Here is a 16,828-nt window from a genome sequence, read left to right as displayed (position 1 = left end):
ATAGGTATTAACAAAAACTCTGGAAAATAATTAACAACAAGCCCTAAGACCTCAACACGTACAGTACAGAATGAATAGGAACACAAAGTGTCCACTCACATTCACCTGCGTTGGTCTTGAGCCAGAAGTCCTCGGCTTAGCTCGAGGAACTCGTCGGCCAGCTTGTTGGGCAGCCCCCCCTCTTCCTGCAGTCTACGCGTCGCATCTCTTCACCGGTGCAGTCTCCGATCCCCTCCAATTCCAGCATGGTGCTCTGATCGCCTCCACTGGTGTTTGTCGAACTTTCTGACGGAGTCGTGCTCCTATGGCGTGTACAGAGCCCTGGAATCTCCTAGACATTTCTCGCATTTTCGGCTGTGGCCGCAGCGACTCATCCGTCGGCAGAGCTCGGGCCGTCTCTCTCCCCTGTCGCTATGCTCGCTATGTGTCGAGATCTGGGAGGATGTTTCAACATGCGCTCTCTCTCTCCTCTTCTTCCAGCATCTTGTAGACATTTCTAGTCGCCATTGATTGCGTCGGTTGTCTGTGGCATGTGCACTCTCTCCTTCTGTTAAAGCTGTCGAGCGGCCGACACTCCTTTTCTTGCTTGGGTGATATGCGAGGCGCGCTTTGATTACGTGCACTCTTGTGACAAATAGTAATGAAAAATTTGTTCACTGGGCAGACTAGGACATTGACAGCAGTGAAATACTTCAAGACAGAATGGCCCGAGAAGGTGCCCTACAGTGTACAAGCTCAGTTGTGCAGCATTCTGTGGACGGAACGCAGCACATTTGTGTACTAGTACAGTACTGTCCACCTATAACGATACCACATATAACGATATATCGATTATAACGATGGGTCGACATGAGAGTGTCATTTTATGCATTAGGTCTATCGGGAAAAAGACCATTTATAACGAAAGGTTATTTACCGCGTATCGGATATAACGATCAAAATTTTGCCGTCCGGATGGCTTTCTCCATGCAAAATAATCGTAACATTTGCGTTGCTTAGTTCCCTGAAACGAACGATGTCGAGACAAGGCAATGTTTACCTCCGAAGTTCGTATCTGCCACCATTACTGCGCAGCGCTTCCCGCCCCGCCTGCGCACTGGAGAGTACCTGAGTAGGCGCAGCGCGCCACAAGATGGCGCTAGCTGCTTCATGCGTGTCGGCCACAGTCGCTCCGAAAGAGAGAGAACGAAAAAAAAAAGGCGACAAGCAAAGCGGCGCGGTGGCGCCCGTCCCGCACTCAGTCTCGCTCTCTCGCGATAGCAGGCTGACGCCACCCGAAGCAGCGTGCAACCAACGGTACAACCCAGTTCGAAGATGGCGCCGACAAGGCGCAAAGCTGTGTCGCTTGACACGAAGATGGATATATTGCAGGACTCTCAACGTGGCTTCAAGGTGAGCGCCCTCATGAAGAAGTATGAGCTCGCCCAGTCGACGATATCAACCATTTTGAAAACCGGGAGCACCGGATTGTGAAGGCAGGAGCTATCAGCGGCCATGCCGATCAGCAGAAAAGGGTTAGAGACCCTTTGTACGCCGATGTTGAAGAGGCGCTTTACCAGTGGTTCATCACAACCCGCGCGCATAATGTGCCTATTAGTGGGCCAATACTTGCCACCAAAGCGAAAAACTTCGCTTTTCTTCTGGGACGGCCAAACTTAGAGCCTGGGGAGGCAGGATTCAGCGCTTTAAAGAGCGGCACAGAATCGTTTACAAAAGCGTGGTAGGGGAAGCGGCATCTTTGGACACGGAGGCAAAGCAGCAGTGGCTGCAGACAAAGCTGCCCGGCGTGCTGGAGTGCTACGCGGAGAAGGACATATATAATTGCGACGAAACTGCTCTGTTTTTTCAAATGTTGCCGTCGAAGACTCACTCTCTCAAAGGAGATCGATGCCCCGGCAGGAAGCACTCGAAACTTAGGGTGACCGTGTTGCTGTGCGTTACCATGGACAGGAGCCATCGTCTCAAGCCTTTCATGATCGGGCGATCAAAGAAGCCAACGTGCTTTAAGAATCAGCACATCCCAGTCTGCTATCGCAGCAATAAGAAGGCATGGATGACCCACGACCTGTTCGAAGAATGGCTGCTCGAGTTCGACAGTATAATTGAAGGCCAAGGAAGAAAGGTAGTGTTGCTACTTGACAACTGTAGCGCACACAGTGTTAACCCAAAGCTAACATCTGTCGAATTGATGTTTCTGCCTCCGAATACTATGGCAGGCCTGCAGCTGTTGGACGCCGGCGTGATCGCTAACTTTAAAGTCCTGTGTCAGCGGCGCATGCTGGAGTGGCTAATTTTAGCCATTGACCGCGCAGCTCCTGGCACGTCGGGCCATGCAGACGGGCCCCCTGACCTGAAGATCAGTCTTTTGAAAGCCGTGCGCTTTGTTTATGGTGCATGGTATGAAGTAAAGCAGTGAACAATATACAATTGCTTCAAGAAGGCGGGCTTTGTGCATCAGGACGAGCTTCCCCAATCCACTGAGACCAACACGGTGGAAGCCCCTGACATAACCGAGCTCTGGGAGCTCGTTCCTACTGGTGACACAGGTGGTGCATCGATGGAGGAGTTTTTGACTGCAGACAGTGCTGCCTCGTTCTGCGATGAGGTCACCGACGAGGCAACCGCCGAAGATGTGCTGTCTCGACAGACGGCAAAGTTGTGCGACGGTGGCGACGGCGGCAGCGACAGTGACAACGAGATTGACAGTGGCTCCTTGACCCCGACCTCGATGTCCACGCAAAGTACACTGTTGTCGATCGACTCCTTAATTGATTTTATGCATGCTAAAGGATTGCCGCCAGTGCTTGCGCAGCAGCTGGAATCCATGCACACCGCGGTTGTGAAGCTGAAGCTGATGCAAAAGCAAGTGCAGATTTCGGACTATTTCGGCGTGCCTAACGCTTGGCACGTTCATTGGCGCTAGAAATAAAGTTTGTTTTTCACAGCCTACTTTCTACATCATCTATTCGTTGCGCAAGTAGCGAATTCGAGTTCGGAGCTGCAAAGGTATGTTCCGCCTTTTTTTTTTTTTTTTTTAATAACTGCAGTCCAGATATAGCGAGCATCGGTTAGTATAACGATCATATTGTTACGTGTGGAAAGACACAGACGAGAGATGCTATTTACACGCTATTTACACTGGAGCCAGGCAGCCAGGCTGACACTCGCTCGTGCCGAGGGCACCGACCAACTTCTTCGTCGTTCTCGCGGCTGCTCGTCTCTCGCGGAATCATATCATAATATTACCCCCCGGCGGCAAAAGCACCGTCACGGTGCTGTTAAATATCCAAGGGGCATAGAGAGTTGTAGGGCTTGAGTCGGGCAACGTGGACAATGTCACTGGGTGTCACAGCGGAGGACGTCGTGGGCGTGGCTAGAACGATTTCATAGGTGACATCGGTCACTTTGCGTATCACGCGATATGGGCCTGTGTAACAGAAAAGCAGTTTTTCACAAAGGCCAACTTTACGCGATGGTGACCAAAGCAACACGAGGGCTCCGGGCACAAAATGGACATCACGGTGACGGAGGTCATAGCGTTGTTTCTGCTTGTCTTGAGACACTTGTAGACGAGCGCGCGCAAGTTGGCGAGCATGGTCAGCATGGGCGATTGCATCACGGGCATAATCGCTAGTTGAAGCTGTGGCGGACGGAAGCACAGTGTCCAGTGGTAGCGTCGGTTCGCGGCCATACAAGAGGTAAAACGGGGAAAAGCCAGCAGTTTCGAGACGGGAAGAGTTATATGCAAAGGTAATGTAAGGTAGAGCCAGGTCCCAGTCACGGTGGTCGTCTGAAACGTATTTGGATAGCATGTCAGTAAGGGTGCGGTTCAAATGCTCAGTGAAGCCGTTCGTTAGGGGGTGGTAGGAGGTGGTAAATTTATGCTGTATTGAGCAGGCACGCATGATGTCGTCAATGACTTTGGCCAAAAAGGTGCGGCCGCGGTCTGTAAGCAATTGACGCGGAGCACCATGCATCAATATGATATCATGTAGCAGGAAGTCCGCAACATCAGTTGCACAACTGGTCGGAAGAGCACAGGTTACGGCGTAGTGGGTCGCGTAGTCCACCGCGACTGCAACCCACTTGTTTCCTGATGTAGATTCCGGGAATGGGCCTAGAAGGTCCAAGCCGACACGATAGAAGGGCTCTGCAGGGATGTCGAGCGGCTGCAGGTAACCAGCGGGGAGCTGGGAAGGCTTCTTGCGTCGTTGGCAAAGTTCACAAGCGGCGACGTAACGTCGTACAGAACGGGCAAGGCCCGGCCAGAAAAAACGGCGACGTACACGGTCATAGGTTCGAGATACGCCGAGGTGTCCTGCCATTGGTGCGTCGTGAAGCTCTTCTAAAACGGTGGAGCGGAGTTGTTTAGGTACTACAAGCAGGAACTCGGAGCCGTCTGGATGAAGGTTACGACGGTACAGAGTACCGTCGCGGAGGACGAAGAGGCGTAGAGTAGCATCGGCCGGAGAGTGTTCAAAACGGTCGATGAGTGCTCTGATGTAGGCGTCGCGGCGTTGCTCGTCGGCGAAATGAAGCAGCTGGGATACCGAGAATACGCAAGAAGCACTGGCAATATTGGAGGAGTCAGAGTCGTCAACAGGGTAACGCGACAAACTGTCAGTGTCTTAGTGCAGGCGGCCAGACTTGTACACCACGGAATATGAAAATTCCTGTAGCCTCAAAGGCCATCGACCAAGCCGGCCTGTAGGATCCTTTAGCGATGAGAGCCAGCAAAGAGCGTGATGGTCAGTGACCACGGAAAAAGGGCGACCGTAAAGGTAAGGACGAAACTTTGCAACCGCCCCGACAACAGCAAGGCATTCGCGTTCCGTAATGGAATAGTTGCGCTCAGATGGTGCTAGGAGGCGGCTCGCATAAGCAATAACGCGATCCTTGCCACGCTGACGCTGGGCTAAGACGGCACCTACGCCATGACTGCTGGCATCTGTACGTAATTCTGTAGGGGCATCAGGGTCGAAATGGGCGAGAATGGGTGGTGAGGTTAGAAGAATGATGAGACGAGAGAAGGCGGCGGCTTCTGCAGTACCCCACGAGAATTGTACGCCTTTCTTCAAAAGAGTAGTTAGGGGCCTAGCAATTGTCGCAAAATCTGGAACAAAACGACGAAAGTACGAGCACAGCCCTACAAAACTTCGAACGTCTGCGGCTGTCTTCGGAACCGGAAACTCTCGGACAGCGCGAATTTCGTCGGGGTCAGGCTGTACTCCGGAAGCGTCAACTAGATGGCCCAGAAGAGTAATTTGTCGGTGGCCAAAACGACATTTCGATGAGTTAAGTTGCAGCTTCGCCTTTCGAAATACATCAAGTATAGTTGTGAGACGCTCAAGGTGAGTGTCGAACGTTGGCGAGAAGGCGATGACGTCGTCGAGGTAGCAGAGGCATGTGGACCATTTGAAACCTTGGAGCAAGGAGTCCATCATACGCTCAAAGGTGGCAGGGGCGTTGCATAATCCAAACGGCATTACTTTAAATTGGTATAGGCCATCAGGTGTGATGAACGCGGTTTTTTCTTTGTCCATATCGTCAACAGCAATCTGCCAATATCCCGAACGAAGATCAATAGACGAGAAATATCTGGAACCGTGCAGGCAATCAAGGGCGTCGTCTATATGTGGGAGCGGGTAGACGTCCTTTCTTGTAATGCGGTTCAGGTGACGGTAATCAACACAGAAGCGCCACGTGCCGTCCTTCTTCTTAACCAACACCACAGGTGACGCCCAGGGACTCGATGAAGGCTCAATGATGTTTTTATCGAGCATTTTGTTCACTTCATCTTGAATTACTCGGCGTTCCGACACAGAAACTCGATACGGTCGTCGGTGAATAGGCACAGCATCGCCAGTAAGAATGCGATGCTTGACCGCGAGCGTCTGGCCTAAAGGGCGATCGTCAAAGTCGAAAATATCGCGGTAGGACGATAATACTTCGCAAAGGTCTTCAGCCTGCGTAGAGGACAGGTCCGTCGCAACCATTTTCTTTATGTTGGGATCGACGCCCGAGGCTGGCGCGATGGGCATGCTAAGGTCGCGAGAACCATCGGTCGATAACGCTGCCACGTATTGGTTGCCGAGACAATCAATGGTGGCAAGGCAAATATCTTGCGGTAGAATTTGCTTGGCCAATCCAAAGTTACTGACAGTTATGCGAGTGTGGTTCGCAGTAATAGTAACTATACTGTGAGGCACGGTGACGTCATACTGTACTGGGATGTGGGGCAGAGGAGTGACGAGGTACTCGCCATCAGGAACTGGTGGGAAAGACAACAGTTCAATGTAGGCTATGGACTTTGGCGGCAGGCGAAGAAAGCCGGTGGAGCGTAAGCGGCAGTGGGGTGCGTCAGAAGGTTCTGCGAGCATCGGCAACTCGAGGCGAAGGGTACTGGAAGAGCAGTCAATTAGGGCAGAATGGGCGGAGAGAAAATCGAGGCCGAGAATAAGGTTGTGGGGGCAATGAGCAATTACAGTGAAGAGTACAGGGGTGTGGCGGCCGGCGATGCTGACACGTGCCGTACACATGCCGATGATAGGCACAGTACCGCCATCCGCAACGCGGACGACGCGTGCCGACGCTGGGGTGAGGAGCTTGTTCAGTCGTCGTCGGAAGGCAGCACTCATAATAGAAAGATGTGCTCCTGTATCGATGAGTGCCGTGACAGGATAGCCGTCAACGTCAACGTCAAGAAGGTTGCGGTTAGTAGGTAACGTGAGCAGAGGATTTGAGGGCAGGGTCGACAACGCAGCTTCACCTCCAGAAGCTGCAGCGCCTAGTTTGCCGGCTGGGTGCGGGAGGCGACAGGCGGCGAAGAAAAGCGGCGGGGTTGGGGCGAACGAGACTGGTGGCGTCGAGGTGAGGGCGAGCGGCTGTAGCGAAGGTTCGGAGCAGGGACATCAGCAGTAGTAGGTTCATGGCGGGTGGCATAGGGTACAGAAGGTCCAAAGGTGCGGGAATAAGTGGGGGCGTAAGTCCGAGGAGGTGGTGGCCATCGGTTGCGGCAGTGACGGGCGACGTGGCCGATGCGACAGCAGTGGAAGCAGATCGGCCTGTCATCAGGTGTACGCCATTCGGACGGGTTGCGGCGAGATGTGGCAGAAAAGGACTGCCGGGGACGAAGAGGGCCGCTAGATAACTGGGGAACGCTGGGTCGAGACGTGGAACACACGGTGTTCAGACCCATGTTTTCAAATTCCTGTCTGACGACAGCCTGAATCATCGCAATGGTGGTTGCTGGCGGATCGGGATGCGGCGTGGAGAAGGCTGGCAAAGAGGCGGCCTCGAGTTCGCGGCGAACAATGCGGGTGACGTCGTCACAGGTGGTGGTCTGACGTGGTCGACCCTCACATGTCGACGTAGCAGCAGTGTTGGGTAGGCGCGCAATGTGGTTTGAGATACGGCGGCTCTTAGCCTGTTCAAGGCGACGGCATTCTTTTATAATGGCATCGATAGTCGACACGTTGCCGAAAACAAGCAAATTGAAAGCGTCGTTGGCGATGCCTTTTAGCACATGTGCCACTTTATCTCCTTCGGACATATGATCGTCAGCTTTACGGCATAGAGCCAAGACGTCGAGGATGTAGGAAACGTATGGCTCTGTAGGTGACTGAACACGAGATGCAAGAGCCTTTCTCGCCGCAGCCTTGCGCGCAATGGGGTCGCCGAACAGTTCCCGTAGTTTTTCTTTGAAACTGTCCCAACTGGTTATTTCGTCATCATGTGTTTGGTGCCACACGCGAGGGGTGCCACCGAGATAAAAGATGACATTGGCGAGCATAATCGTTGGGTCCCACCTGTTATTAGCGCTGGCATGTTCATAGAGCTTGATCCAGTCGTCGACATCCTGTCCCTCCAGGCCAGAGAACACACGTTGGTCACGATGTGGGGCAACCGTGACGACTGGAGCAGTCGGACAAGCCGAAGCCGTTGCAGAGGCGGGTTCGTCACCGGGAGGCATGGTGACAAGCTCGGTGTGCCGACCACTTCGGAGTTCCGTGTTGAGGACGGGGATCGCTGACCTCCACCAGAAATGTTACGTGTGGAAAGACACAGACGAGAGATGCTATTTACACGCTATTTACACTGGAGCCAGGCTGACACTCGCTCGTGCCGAGGGCACCGACCAACTTCTTCGTCGTTCTCGCGGCTGCTCGTCTCTCGCGGAATCATATCGTAATAATATTTTTCGTCTTTATCAATATCGTTATAAGTGGACTGCACTGTATGCACTAGCAGGCAAACTCAAATTTGTGTCTCTTTTCAGGTGGAAATAATAATGCAACACCATCCAAAATGAAAGTTTTTTGCACTTCGATGGCCCTGCGCTATGAAGCATCCATTCCTCATGCTGCCACATGATCCAGTGTCTTGCTAAGCTATTCTTGTGCTGGCATGCTGCGCCTGGTCATTTGTTTAGCCAACATGGGTTGCTTTCATTTCTGCCAGCAAGGCACACGGCTTGCCTCCTGTTACTGCTTGTATTGCCTAATAAATGTATGCTTCTAGTGGCACCACGTGCTGACACGAGGAAGTGATAGGGTTGTCCATATATGCTTGGCCATATAGGCATCCTCGCCGAAGCCATTGGTACTTTTGAACCACAGCGTGGCTTCAGCTATGCCGCGAATCTAGGCTGTGCAGCTAGCCGCTGTGCAACAAGGGCAGGCGCTGAACAGCAGGGACGAATCGTTGCAGGTTTCCGTGGTCAGTCAGTATTAGGCTTTTTGGTGGAGACTGGGTCAGATATTCATTCCTTAACCGTTAGTATGCACCACCCACGTGCTGACAAAGTTTCATAGTATTTTGGGAGGGTGTGAAGGAGTCTAGTTTTGCCGGCAGGGGGAGCCCAGCAGTGCAGGCAGCCCCCCACTGGACGACCCCCCAACCCCCTTGGACGACGAAGGGTCGGTGGACTGGGAGGAAGGGCCATCCCCGCCAGCAGCTCTGGGACCGCGGCTGCTGCCCCCCTTGACCAGCGGCCAGCCGTCACCCCTGGAGCTGGCAGGCCGCACCCTGGAGGGCGGTCGACGACCCACGTCCGCACCTCGCCTGCCCGAGCCTCTGCCAGGTCCACACGATGAGGATGAGGGTACACCAAAACCGGTGGGTGCACGACATTCCAAAACAATGACGGCTGTAAACTAAACTCAAAGCTGTAAAAACCGGCAATAATTCTTACTGGCTTTGTGCCAAGAGGTAATTCATCCTAAAGCAGCACTCGGAAGTCTATCATACACGTTCACACAAACTACAAAGCACAAAATGTTGATGCAAAATGTTGATGCTACTAATTTCTGCAACGTAATGAATTCTGGACAGTTTCACTTAGAAAGCCGGACTTGAACTGCAGAAAAGCTCAGCTGTCATGCTTTTAGCATATGCCCACTTGTGACAATTTGTTTGTAGCTCACAGGTTGCAAACAGGAAGCGAGCGGCTTTATCAAGTCATGAAGGAAAAATTGCTAATTAAATCGTTCAAATCCGCAGTAGACAGAGAAGCACACATAAAAGAGTCCACAATACACTAAAGATAATTCAATAAGAAACCTGTTGCTGGGCTAGTTGGTCCAGAAATGTGGTGCAGCAGAAGACGAGGGACGATAGGAGCAGCACAGACAGGTGCACACCCAACTGGAATGCTGCAGGAGGCTGACTATTTGTGCCTTGGACCTCTCGAGGTGTCTGCTTCTCCTCCTGGGGCATGACTCGCCATCGGTGGGGGAAACACCCCTTCGGGATTTTTTTTAAAAGCCCGGAGCTGTGGCTATGCCTGCTGCACAACTGTTGACATGTAGTTTGCTTTTCTGGCAGTATTCTATTTGCACCTGTCTATGTTGCTGCTCTTGTTCCTCATCTTCTGCTGTGCCACAGTTCTGGTAAATACTTCACTGAGGTAGCTGCTTGGTGGTATGCCATAAGTATGTACAGTGTTGCGCATAGAGGACACGGACACCAGAAAAAGCGATGCGGCACACAAGGCGCAATTTATTTTATTTCAGAAAGATTGTGACCCTTTTTATATGCTTGCTACAACACAGCACATGTGCCGAAAAATATCTTTGCACACGTGTGCATCCACGCAAAAAAGCTATCTTGTTTGCTGACAGGGCATTTGATGCCTCGCTGATGCACCCATCTTTTAATTTAGAGATGTTATATGCTTCTACAGTTAAACCTCGATATAATGAAGGGTCTCTGTATGTGATTTCAATATAACGAAATTTCACTCCCACTGCGAAGGATTGCCGAGACAATAAAATGAAGCCTCTGCGGACACAGATGGTCAAATGATTGAATTACGAGCGGCTGCTTGCAAGCGCACCTCTCAAATCACCTGCCGCACTGCGCCCCGAGCACTGCGTGCTTTAGTGTGCGGGGATGAGACAAGAAAAATGGTGGCCTCGCAAGTGCCGCCTTCCCGCACAAGCAAAGGGAAAGGTGGTGAGGGGAGCGAGCTCGTGGTAACACGATTGAGGGAGCCTGTCTCAATTTCTGGCACGCGTCTTCGCGGTAGCTGCGCACGGCCCTAAGCACGGCCGAGCGCATGCGCAGCCGCACACCCTGCTTTGGAGGTGATCAGCCGTGTGTGCAAAGAGTGGGCATGCCGAGACAGCGTGGCATCGTGTAAGCCGTCTTCCTGCCCGTTTTGTATTGGAGATGGCGTAATCGAGTCGTGGTTAGCAGTTGGAGCAAGAGGCAGACGAATCATTTGGCAGCACTTTTCGAGATGGCGTCGCCCCAGTGCGGGCGGCGCTGTCTGCCTCTGAGGCAGAGTGCACACGAGAGCGTGTCTCGCTTCGCTTAATTCAATCATCAATAAATCAAAAAGGAAACTTTATTAGATGATTAGGGAAAGTTAATACAGAAATATTTGGACTGATAGCCTAAATTGCTTGCGACCGGTTCAATACAAAAATGATTAGCAGTGTTGTACAACTGTTACTGGTGGTAAATACAGATAATTGCTATACATAGGTACTAATTAGCAACCAGCTCTAATTTTACGAGGTACACAACCACTTAATAATCTACGTTAATGACAATACATCCGCACCAGAGAAAGAAAATATAAACTAACTAAGGATAGTATACAAAATGAAAAATATATCAACAAAAGGCCGAGACAATACTTGGTTAGAGAGGAAGTATCGCTTACATATTCTGTCGAAATTTGTTGCAAGTTTTATTTCGAGAGGTAAGTCGTTCCACATCTTAGCACCAGAAAACATCAATTAGCCTTTCACTGTACACATTGAAGCATACAGGTAGATTAAGATTGCCTTTACTTGCATGTCGAGTGTTTAGAAATGGGAAAATGAGGACGTTACGATGCAGAGCTGTGCTAGTGTTTATTATCTTGTTTACTAGCCAAAAGATCATGTGGTTCCACGTAGTAATAAACAACTCTCAGTACTCTCAAAGTACTCTCAAAGCGAGTACTTCTGGAATGGTGCACTTGCGAAAAAGTAATGATATGCACAGCCCGCTTGGTATCACCGAGAAGATATTGTCGAAATAAGTGGCATGAAATGGTACCATTCATCGCCGACTCCTAAATTTATCAAAATGAATTGTTTTCTCATTCAAATTTTCTTTTTCAATTGCCCGATAACTAGGAAAATTCTGCAGACCCTTTCTGTGTAAGAAAAATCGATCGGCGACTGTATTTATTTGCATAAAAAGTCAAATTTCAATACCATAAAATTTCATTATAATGAAGCAAATTCCCAATTTTACTGACTTCGTTATATTGAGATTGAACTATTATCAAACTAGTCTCTCCATTTTTGCTTCTTGCTATTATTGTGCACTGGTCAAGCCAAGGTTTGCATCCGCAATCTCTGCTGTGAATGGCTCATAACCAGCTACCTGTCTTATTTTTAACATTATTTGCCCACTCGTGGAGCCTCTCATTAATTCAACGACCTGATTGTTCCACGTAAAAGCATTTGCACGACAGTGGTATGCGGTAGACTATGCTTTCATTACATGCTACAAATGTGGTGCTACATACGTGGTGCTACGTACGGCAGAAGACTAGGTGGGGCGATGGAATTGGGAAATTCGCAGGCACTAGTTGGAATCTATTGGCGCACGACAGGGGTAATTAGAGATCGCAGGAAGAGGCCTTCGTCCTGCAGTGGACATAAAAGATGATGATTGTGATGATGATGATGTGGTGCAATGTTGCATACAATGTAATGAAGGCATAGTCTACATGCCATTGTTGTGCAAGTGCTTTAACGTAGGACAATCAGGTCGTTGCATTAATGACGGGCTGCACAAGCGTGCGAATAATGTTAAAAATAAGACAGGTGGCTGGTTAGCCATCCACTGCAGAGATTGCAGATGCAAACCTAGGCTCGACCAGTGCACAATAATAGCAAGAAGCGAAAATGAAATGACTCGTTTTATAATAGAAGCACATAATATCTTTAAATTAGAAGATTGGTGCATCAGTGAGCCGTCAACTAGACTGTGAGCAAAAGAGATAGCTTTTTTGAGTGGATGCACATATGTAAAGATATTTCTTGGGACATGCGTTGTGTTGTTGTAAGTGTATAAAAGAGTAACAATCTTCCTGAAATAAAATTTTGTACCTTGTGTGTCCCATCATTCTTTCTTGTGTCCTTTACGTGCCACACTGTACGTCCATACTTCTGGTGCTACACCAACTAGCCCAGCCATGTGTTTCGTTGAGCCTGTTCATTCCCTGCTTCAGACTGTCATCTGTCAGTGCCTCTGTTTTGTGGCAGTAGCTGTATCAAACAAACTGGAAGAATGTGTGAACGTCAGAACTAGAGAGCATTAAAATGAAAATTAAAAACAAGGACTGATTTTTAGACCTTGTCCTACAATATGCAAAGCATGAATGCAAGCCCGTAGCATGCTAAGCTTGAAATGTTGCGTTCGGATCAATCATTGCCTGGTAGACAGTTTTGGCACGGTGTTGCCCATGGACACTGGCATGTCCGGTGCTGTCAAAGGTGTCGACAGCATCGCTGGTGCCATTTTGGAAAGGCTCCGTGTGGTGTGTACGTCTTCTATCTATCTACGGCTTCTATCTTTTGTGGCACCAGGGCACAACCACCAAGAAGGCACACACACATCACAGGCACTGCTAGCAACTTTGTTAAAAAAGCAGTGAAGTAATGCTATACTTTCTTCCACTGCTCAGGTGCATCAGCCACAACCTACAGAGGGTGTTCATTGCAGCCAGCAATATCATTTGAAAGATCTTGGGAAGCTACGCTCCGCGTTATACAATGCAACAAATGTTCTAAACTGAACTTTTCGCAAGTGCAGTTCATGTGCCACCCAGATGGCAGCTGTGTCCAAACTGTGTCCCCGTATCTGGTGCAGCTCTACAGCACACTGCCACGTGAAGTGCACAATTTGGACATGCACTGCGCCAGCGGGATGGCATGTCCCCAACTTGTGGAAAGTCTGCGAGAAACTGGCTGCTGTTTTGATCAAATGGAGGAGAACAATAAGGACTTGACTGCACATCTTTCTGCATACTGTATATCCTGTTCTTGTCAACCAAGGTTTCACGATGTGAAGATCCCGGGCAAAACCAAAGGCAAAACAGTATGTGAACTTCTGGGAGGATTTTGCACAAAAGAAAAATGTAATGCATATGTGAGTCAGACTTGTGTTGTATAATGCGAAGCACAATTTTTTAATATCTTTCAAATAATATTGCCAGCTGTGATAAATACTTCTGTAGTCTGTATGTTGTGGCTGATGGGCCTGCACGTTGGGAAAAGTATTTACAGTTGAACCCACTTATAATGATACCAGTTTTAACAATATGTCGGTTATAACAACGAAAACCTGCTGCGCCCTCAACTTTTCTATGTTTTCTATGGGGAAATAACCTGCTTACTGCAATGTCCCAATGCCGCATTATCGGTTAAAACGATCAAGTCTGGCTGCTGGGTGTCCGTGCCGAGAGGTAATGGAATGCGAAATCCTTGAAAAGAAAAAGTGAAATGCGAGCTGCTGCACGATTGCCCACCATCACCACTGCCGCCACGCGCATCTCTCCCGTCGCCCTTCCCAACACGAATGGGCTGTGCTCACAGCTCTCTGTGCCGAAACGTGAATGTAGCGCGCCAACTGCGCTGACAACACTGCTCCCAGATTGCTCTCTGGGCCCTCACAGTTGGTTTTTTATTCTGTGGCCCTCATTCTGTGCAAATCTGCTAACGGATTAAGTCACTCTTGCTTGTCTTTGTTCGTTGCATTGAAGTAATGCTTGGCTGCTTGGTATGTCAGGTTCGTTCAACTCACCGCCAAAACAAAATATGGCTGATCCGCCCGCTGATCATCGGCAATGCACGACGTTGCAGGTGAAAAGAAAGTGCACTGCTGTACATTTGGAAACAAAGTGCTTCTAACCAATTAGGCGACGGCAGCGCTGACGCGATAGGCCAGGCTGCCTCAACATTGTCCCCGCGGGAGGTCCCGTGGATGATTCAGTCCCTCATGGGCTTGTTTTTGTGAGGGCCCTTCCGCTTCACTACGTGGAGCACCTGGATGCCTTGGAGAAGGATGTCGGCAAGCTTAGAGTAAAGCAAGCAAGGCTGACGGACATGCGGTCTTCTTGGGCAAGCCAGTGGGAAGTATGTGGCGAGATGCTTGTGGCGATCTCGTCCCAGCGTTTCTTCTGGATATCTCAAGCTGAGCTGCTGCCACGGCAACCTTCTCGCATTCTTTAAAAGGCGCCTTTTGGGGCGACCAAAGCGATGCCTCGGCGAAGCTCGTATGTCACTTGCCGCCCATGACTCCTCTGTGCAGTTATAGCAGTGCCATTCTTGAACACAGACAGCCGCGGCTTGCTAACAACACGCGATCACAGCGTGCAGGAACCACAGTTAAACGAGTCAACACATTTAGAATGGAGGAACGTGGTGTGGAGAACTGGCCTCCCTGCTATTATAGTTTTCTCTGAACAGCTATGCCATCCCCCATTTTGATTTCTTTTTTCATGCAACCCGGTTATAACAGTTATCGGCTATAACAACTGAATTTTTGTGGCACATGAATATTGTTATAAGTGGGTTAGATTCTACAGCGTACCACCTCGCTCGTATAAAATCGTTAGTGGCATCTGTGATCTTAGTGCCTTCCTTGTGGTTGTGCCCTTGTGCTACACAAGCCCAATAAATAAGTACCAACTAGCCCAACATGTCCTTCTGCAATCTGTCTTGCTTATCTCAAAATTTGTTTTGGGTTTTTAAGGTTTTGAGTTGATTTGCTGTAGCCATAATGGACTCCTGCAGGCAGAGACCGAGGTGAGACCACCGCCATCGTGCTGGGGACCCGAGGCCTCGGACTCCTCGTCCTCTTCCCCCAGAGGAGGCAAACGCAAGGTTTGTTTGTGGCAACTCCAATCAATCTGAGGCATCCCTCTGATGATCATGTGATCAGTACGGATGAGCACAATGCATGTGAATGATCGTAACTGATCTTACGGTAGTGAAACGTACCACTTGCAATCAGCTGCCCTCCAATGTCACATAATTGCATGATTTGGGCCAAACCATCCTGTTACACATCAAAGAACTGCAAATTGTCGACCACACAAGCTGTATTTCGCCACTGCAGTGAAACCGCATTAAACCATAGTTGGCCGGAGCTCGGAAAAAGTATGTACTAAACAATAGTACTGTTTAACCGAAATAGCATGAGATCACCCACTTACCTGTCAAAAACGGAACTCAGAGAGAGTGCGATGAAAGGGGGAAAAAAGCATGCACATTTAACCCTTTCGCTGTTGGACGTTTCTGGCCGTGACGCACCCCCAGTGTCGGCTTGGTTTCAGGGAACGAGCATAACAGGGAATGAACATAGCAATTTATTTTTGATTATGATTGGTATACAAATAACATAGTCAATGCAATATGCAAATTTCAGTGTTCTGCAGCTGTTGTTAGTAAACATCATCATCAGCCTGAGTATAAAATCCGTTCAACATCCGAATCTGACGATGCGGAACCCTCTTCCTCTCATGCGACTTTGTCCGAGTCGGAATCCGAGCTCGGCTCGTATTCTGAATCGGAATTCAGCCACCGCTCCCATGAGCAGACGAAGGTCCCGCGCGCCGAGCCATCCGAAAGTAACCGCGCGCAGGGAGGATGCGCTTTCAGTCGCCCGCGCAACGGAGAGAAATGGGACGTTGCGTGATCAAGAAGACAGAGGGAGATGAAAAAAGGCTAAACAAAGTTCGAAGGGCTTTACGTTTACTGCTGCAAGTCAGAAGCGAGGGTGCGGCGAGAGAGCGAGAGCAGCAATCGAGTCACCCTTTTTGGAGAGGCAACGGCACGTGCGCCTGAACTTGACGCACCGTAGCAGGCACACCAACAGAAGAAAAATAAAAACCTTCAAACCAGCGGAGATGGCAGAACAACCCTTGAACCCATAACCACACGCGCGCGACGCATGATCCAGCGAACGCGGAGCCACCGCGCCACTCAGCAAAGAGAAAGTGGGGAGTGGCTGTCGCACCGTACTCTTCAATACATGGACTAACACAGGTCGGGGCGAATATAGGAACTTGTAGAAAGAGTCAACAGATGGCGTGGCCAATCCAGGAGCACCTGCTTTGCGCTCAGGCGCGAAATTTTGAACGCACGATAGAGAACGTACCGGTACGTCAGTGACACCGTGGGGGGGAAGCGCGATGACGTACTGGTACGTCCGTGACAGCAAAAGGGTTAAGCATGCTTTTTTGCACTTTCAAGCATGCGTAAAGCAAAAGCATGCAAGTGTTATTTTCGTTCGATGTCGCGGCGGCCTAGCAATGATA

General features: G+C 49.9%; 1 protein-coding gene across 5 annotated transcripts in view; it reads left to right on the top strand.

Moving 5' to 3' along the window:
- Positions 1-16,828, top strand: part of LOC126529757 (inactive histone-lysine N-methyltransferase 2E-like) — a 392,924-nt gene that overhangs the window by 327,150 nt on the left and 48,946 nt on the right. For all 5 annotated transcript variants that reach the window (XR_008612213.2, XM_055070020.2, XM_055070021.1 and 2 more), the window contains 2 exons: positions 8,854-9,117; positions 15,303-15,392. Coding sequence is in view for 4 of the 5 variants with exons in the window: in XM_055070020.2 (XP_054925995.1) it covers positions 8,854-9,117; positions 15,303-15,392 (354 nt within the window). In the remaining variant the exon portion in view is untranslated. The remainder of the gene's footprint in view (positions 1-8,853; positions 9,118-15,302; positions 15,393-16,828) is intronic.

Source organism: Dermacentor andersoni, chromosome 9, assembly GCF_023375885.2.
Source record: "Dermacentor andersoni chromosome 9, qqDerAnde1_hic_scaffold, whole genome shotgun sequence".
Taxonomy (NCBI): Eukaryota; Metazoa; Arthropoda; class Arachnida; order Ixodida; family Ixodidae; genus Dermacentor; species Dermacentor andersoni.
Note: the sequence above shows the minus strand (reverse complement) of the source record. Positions and strands in the feature narration are given on the sequence as shown.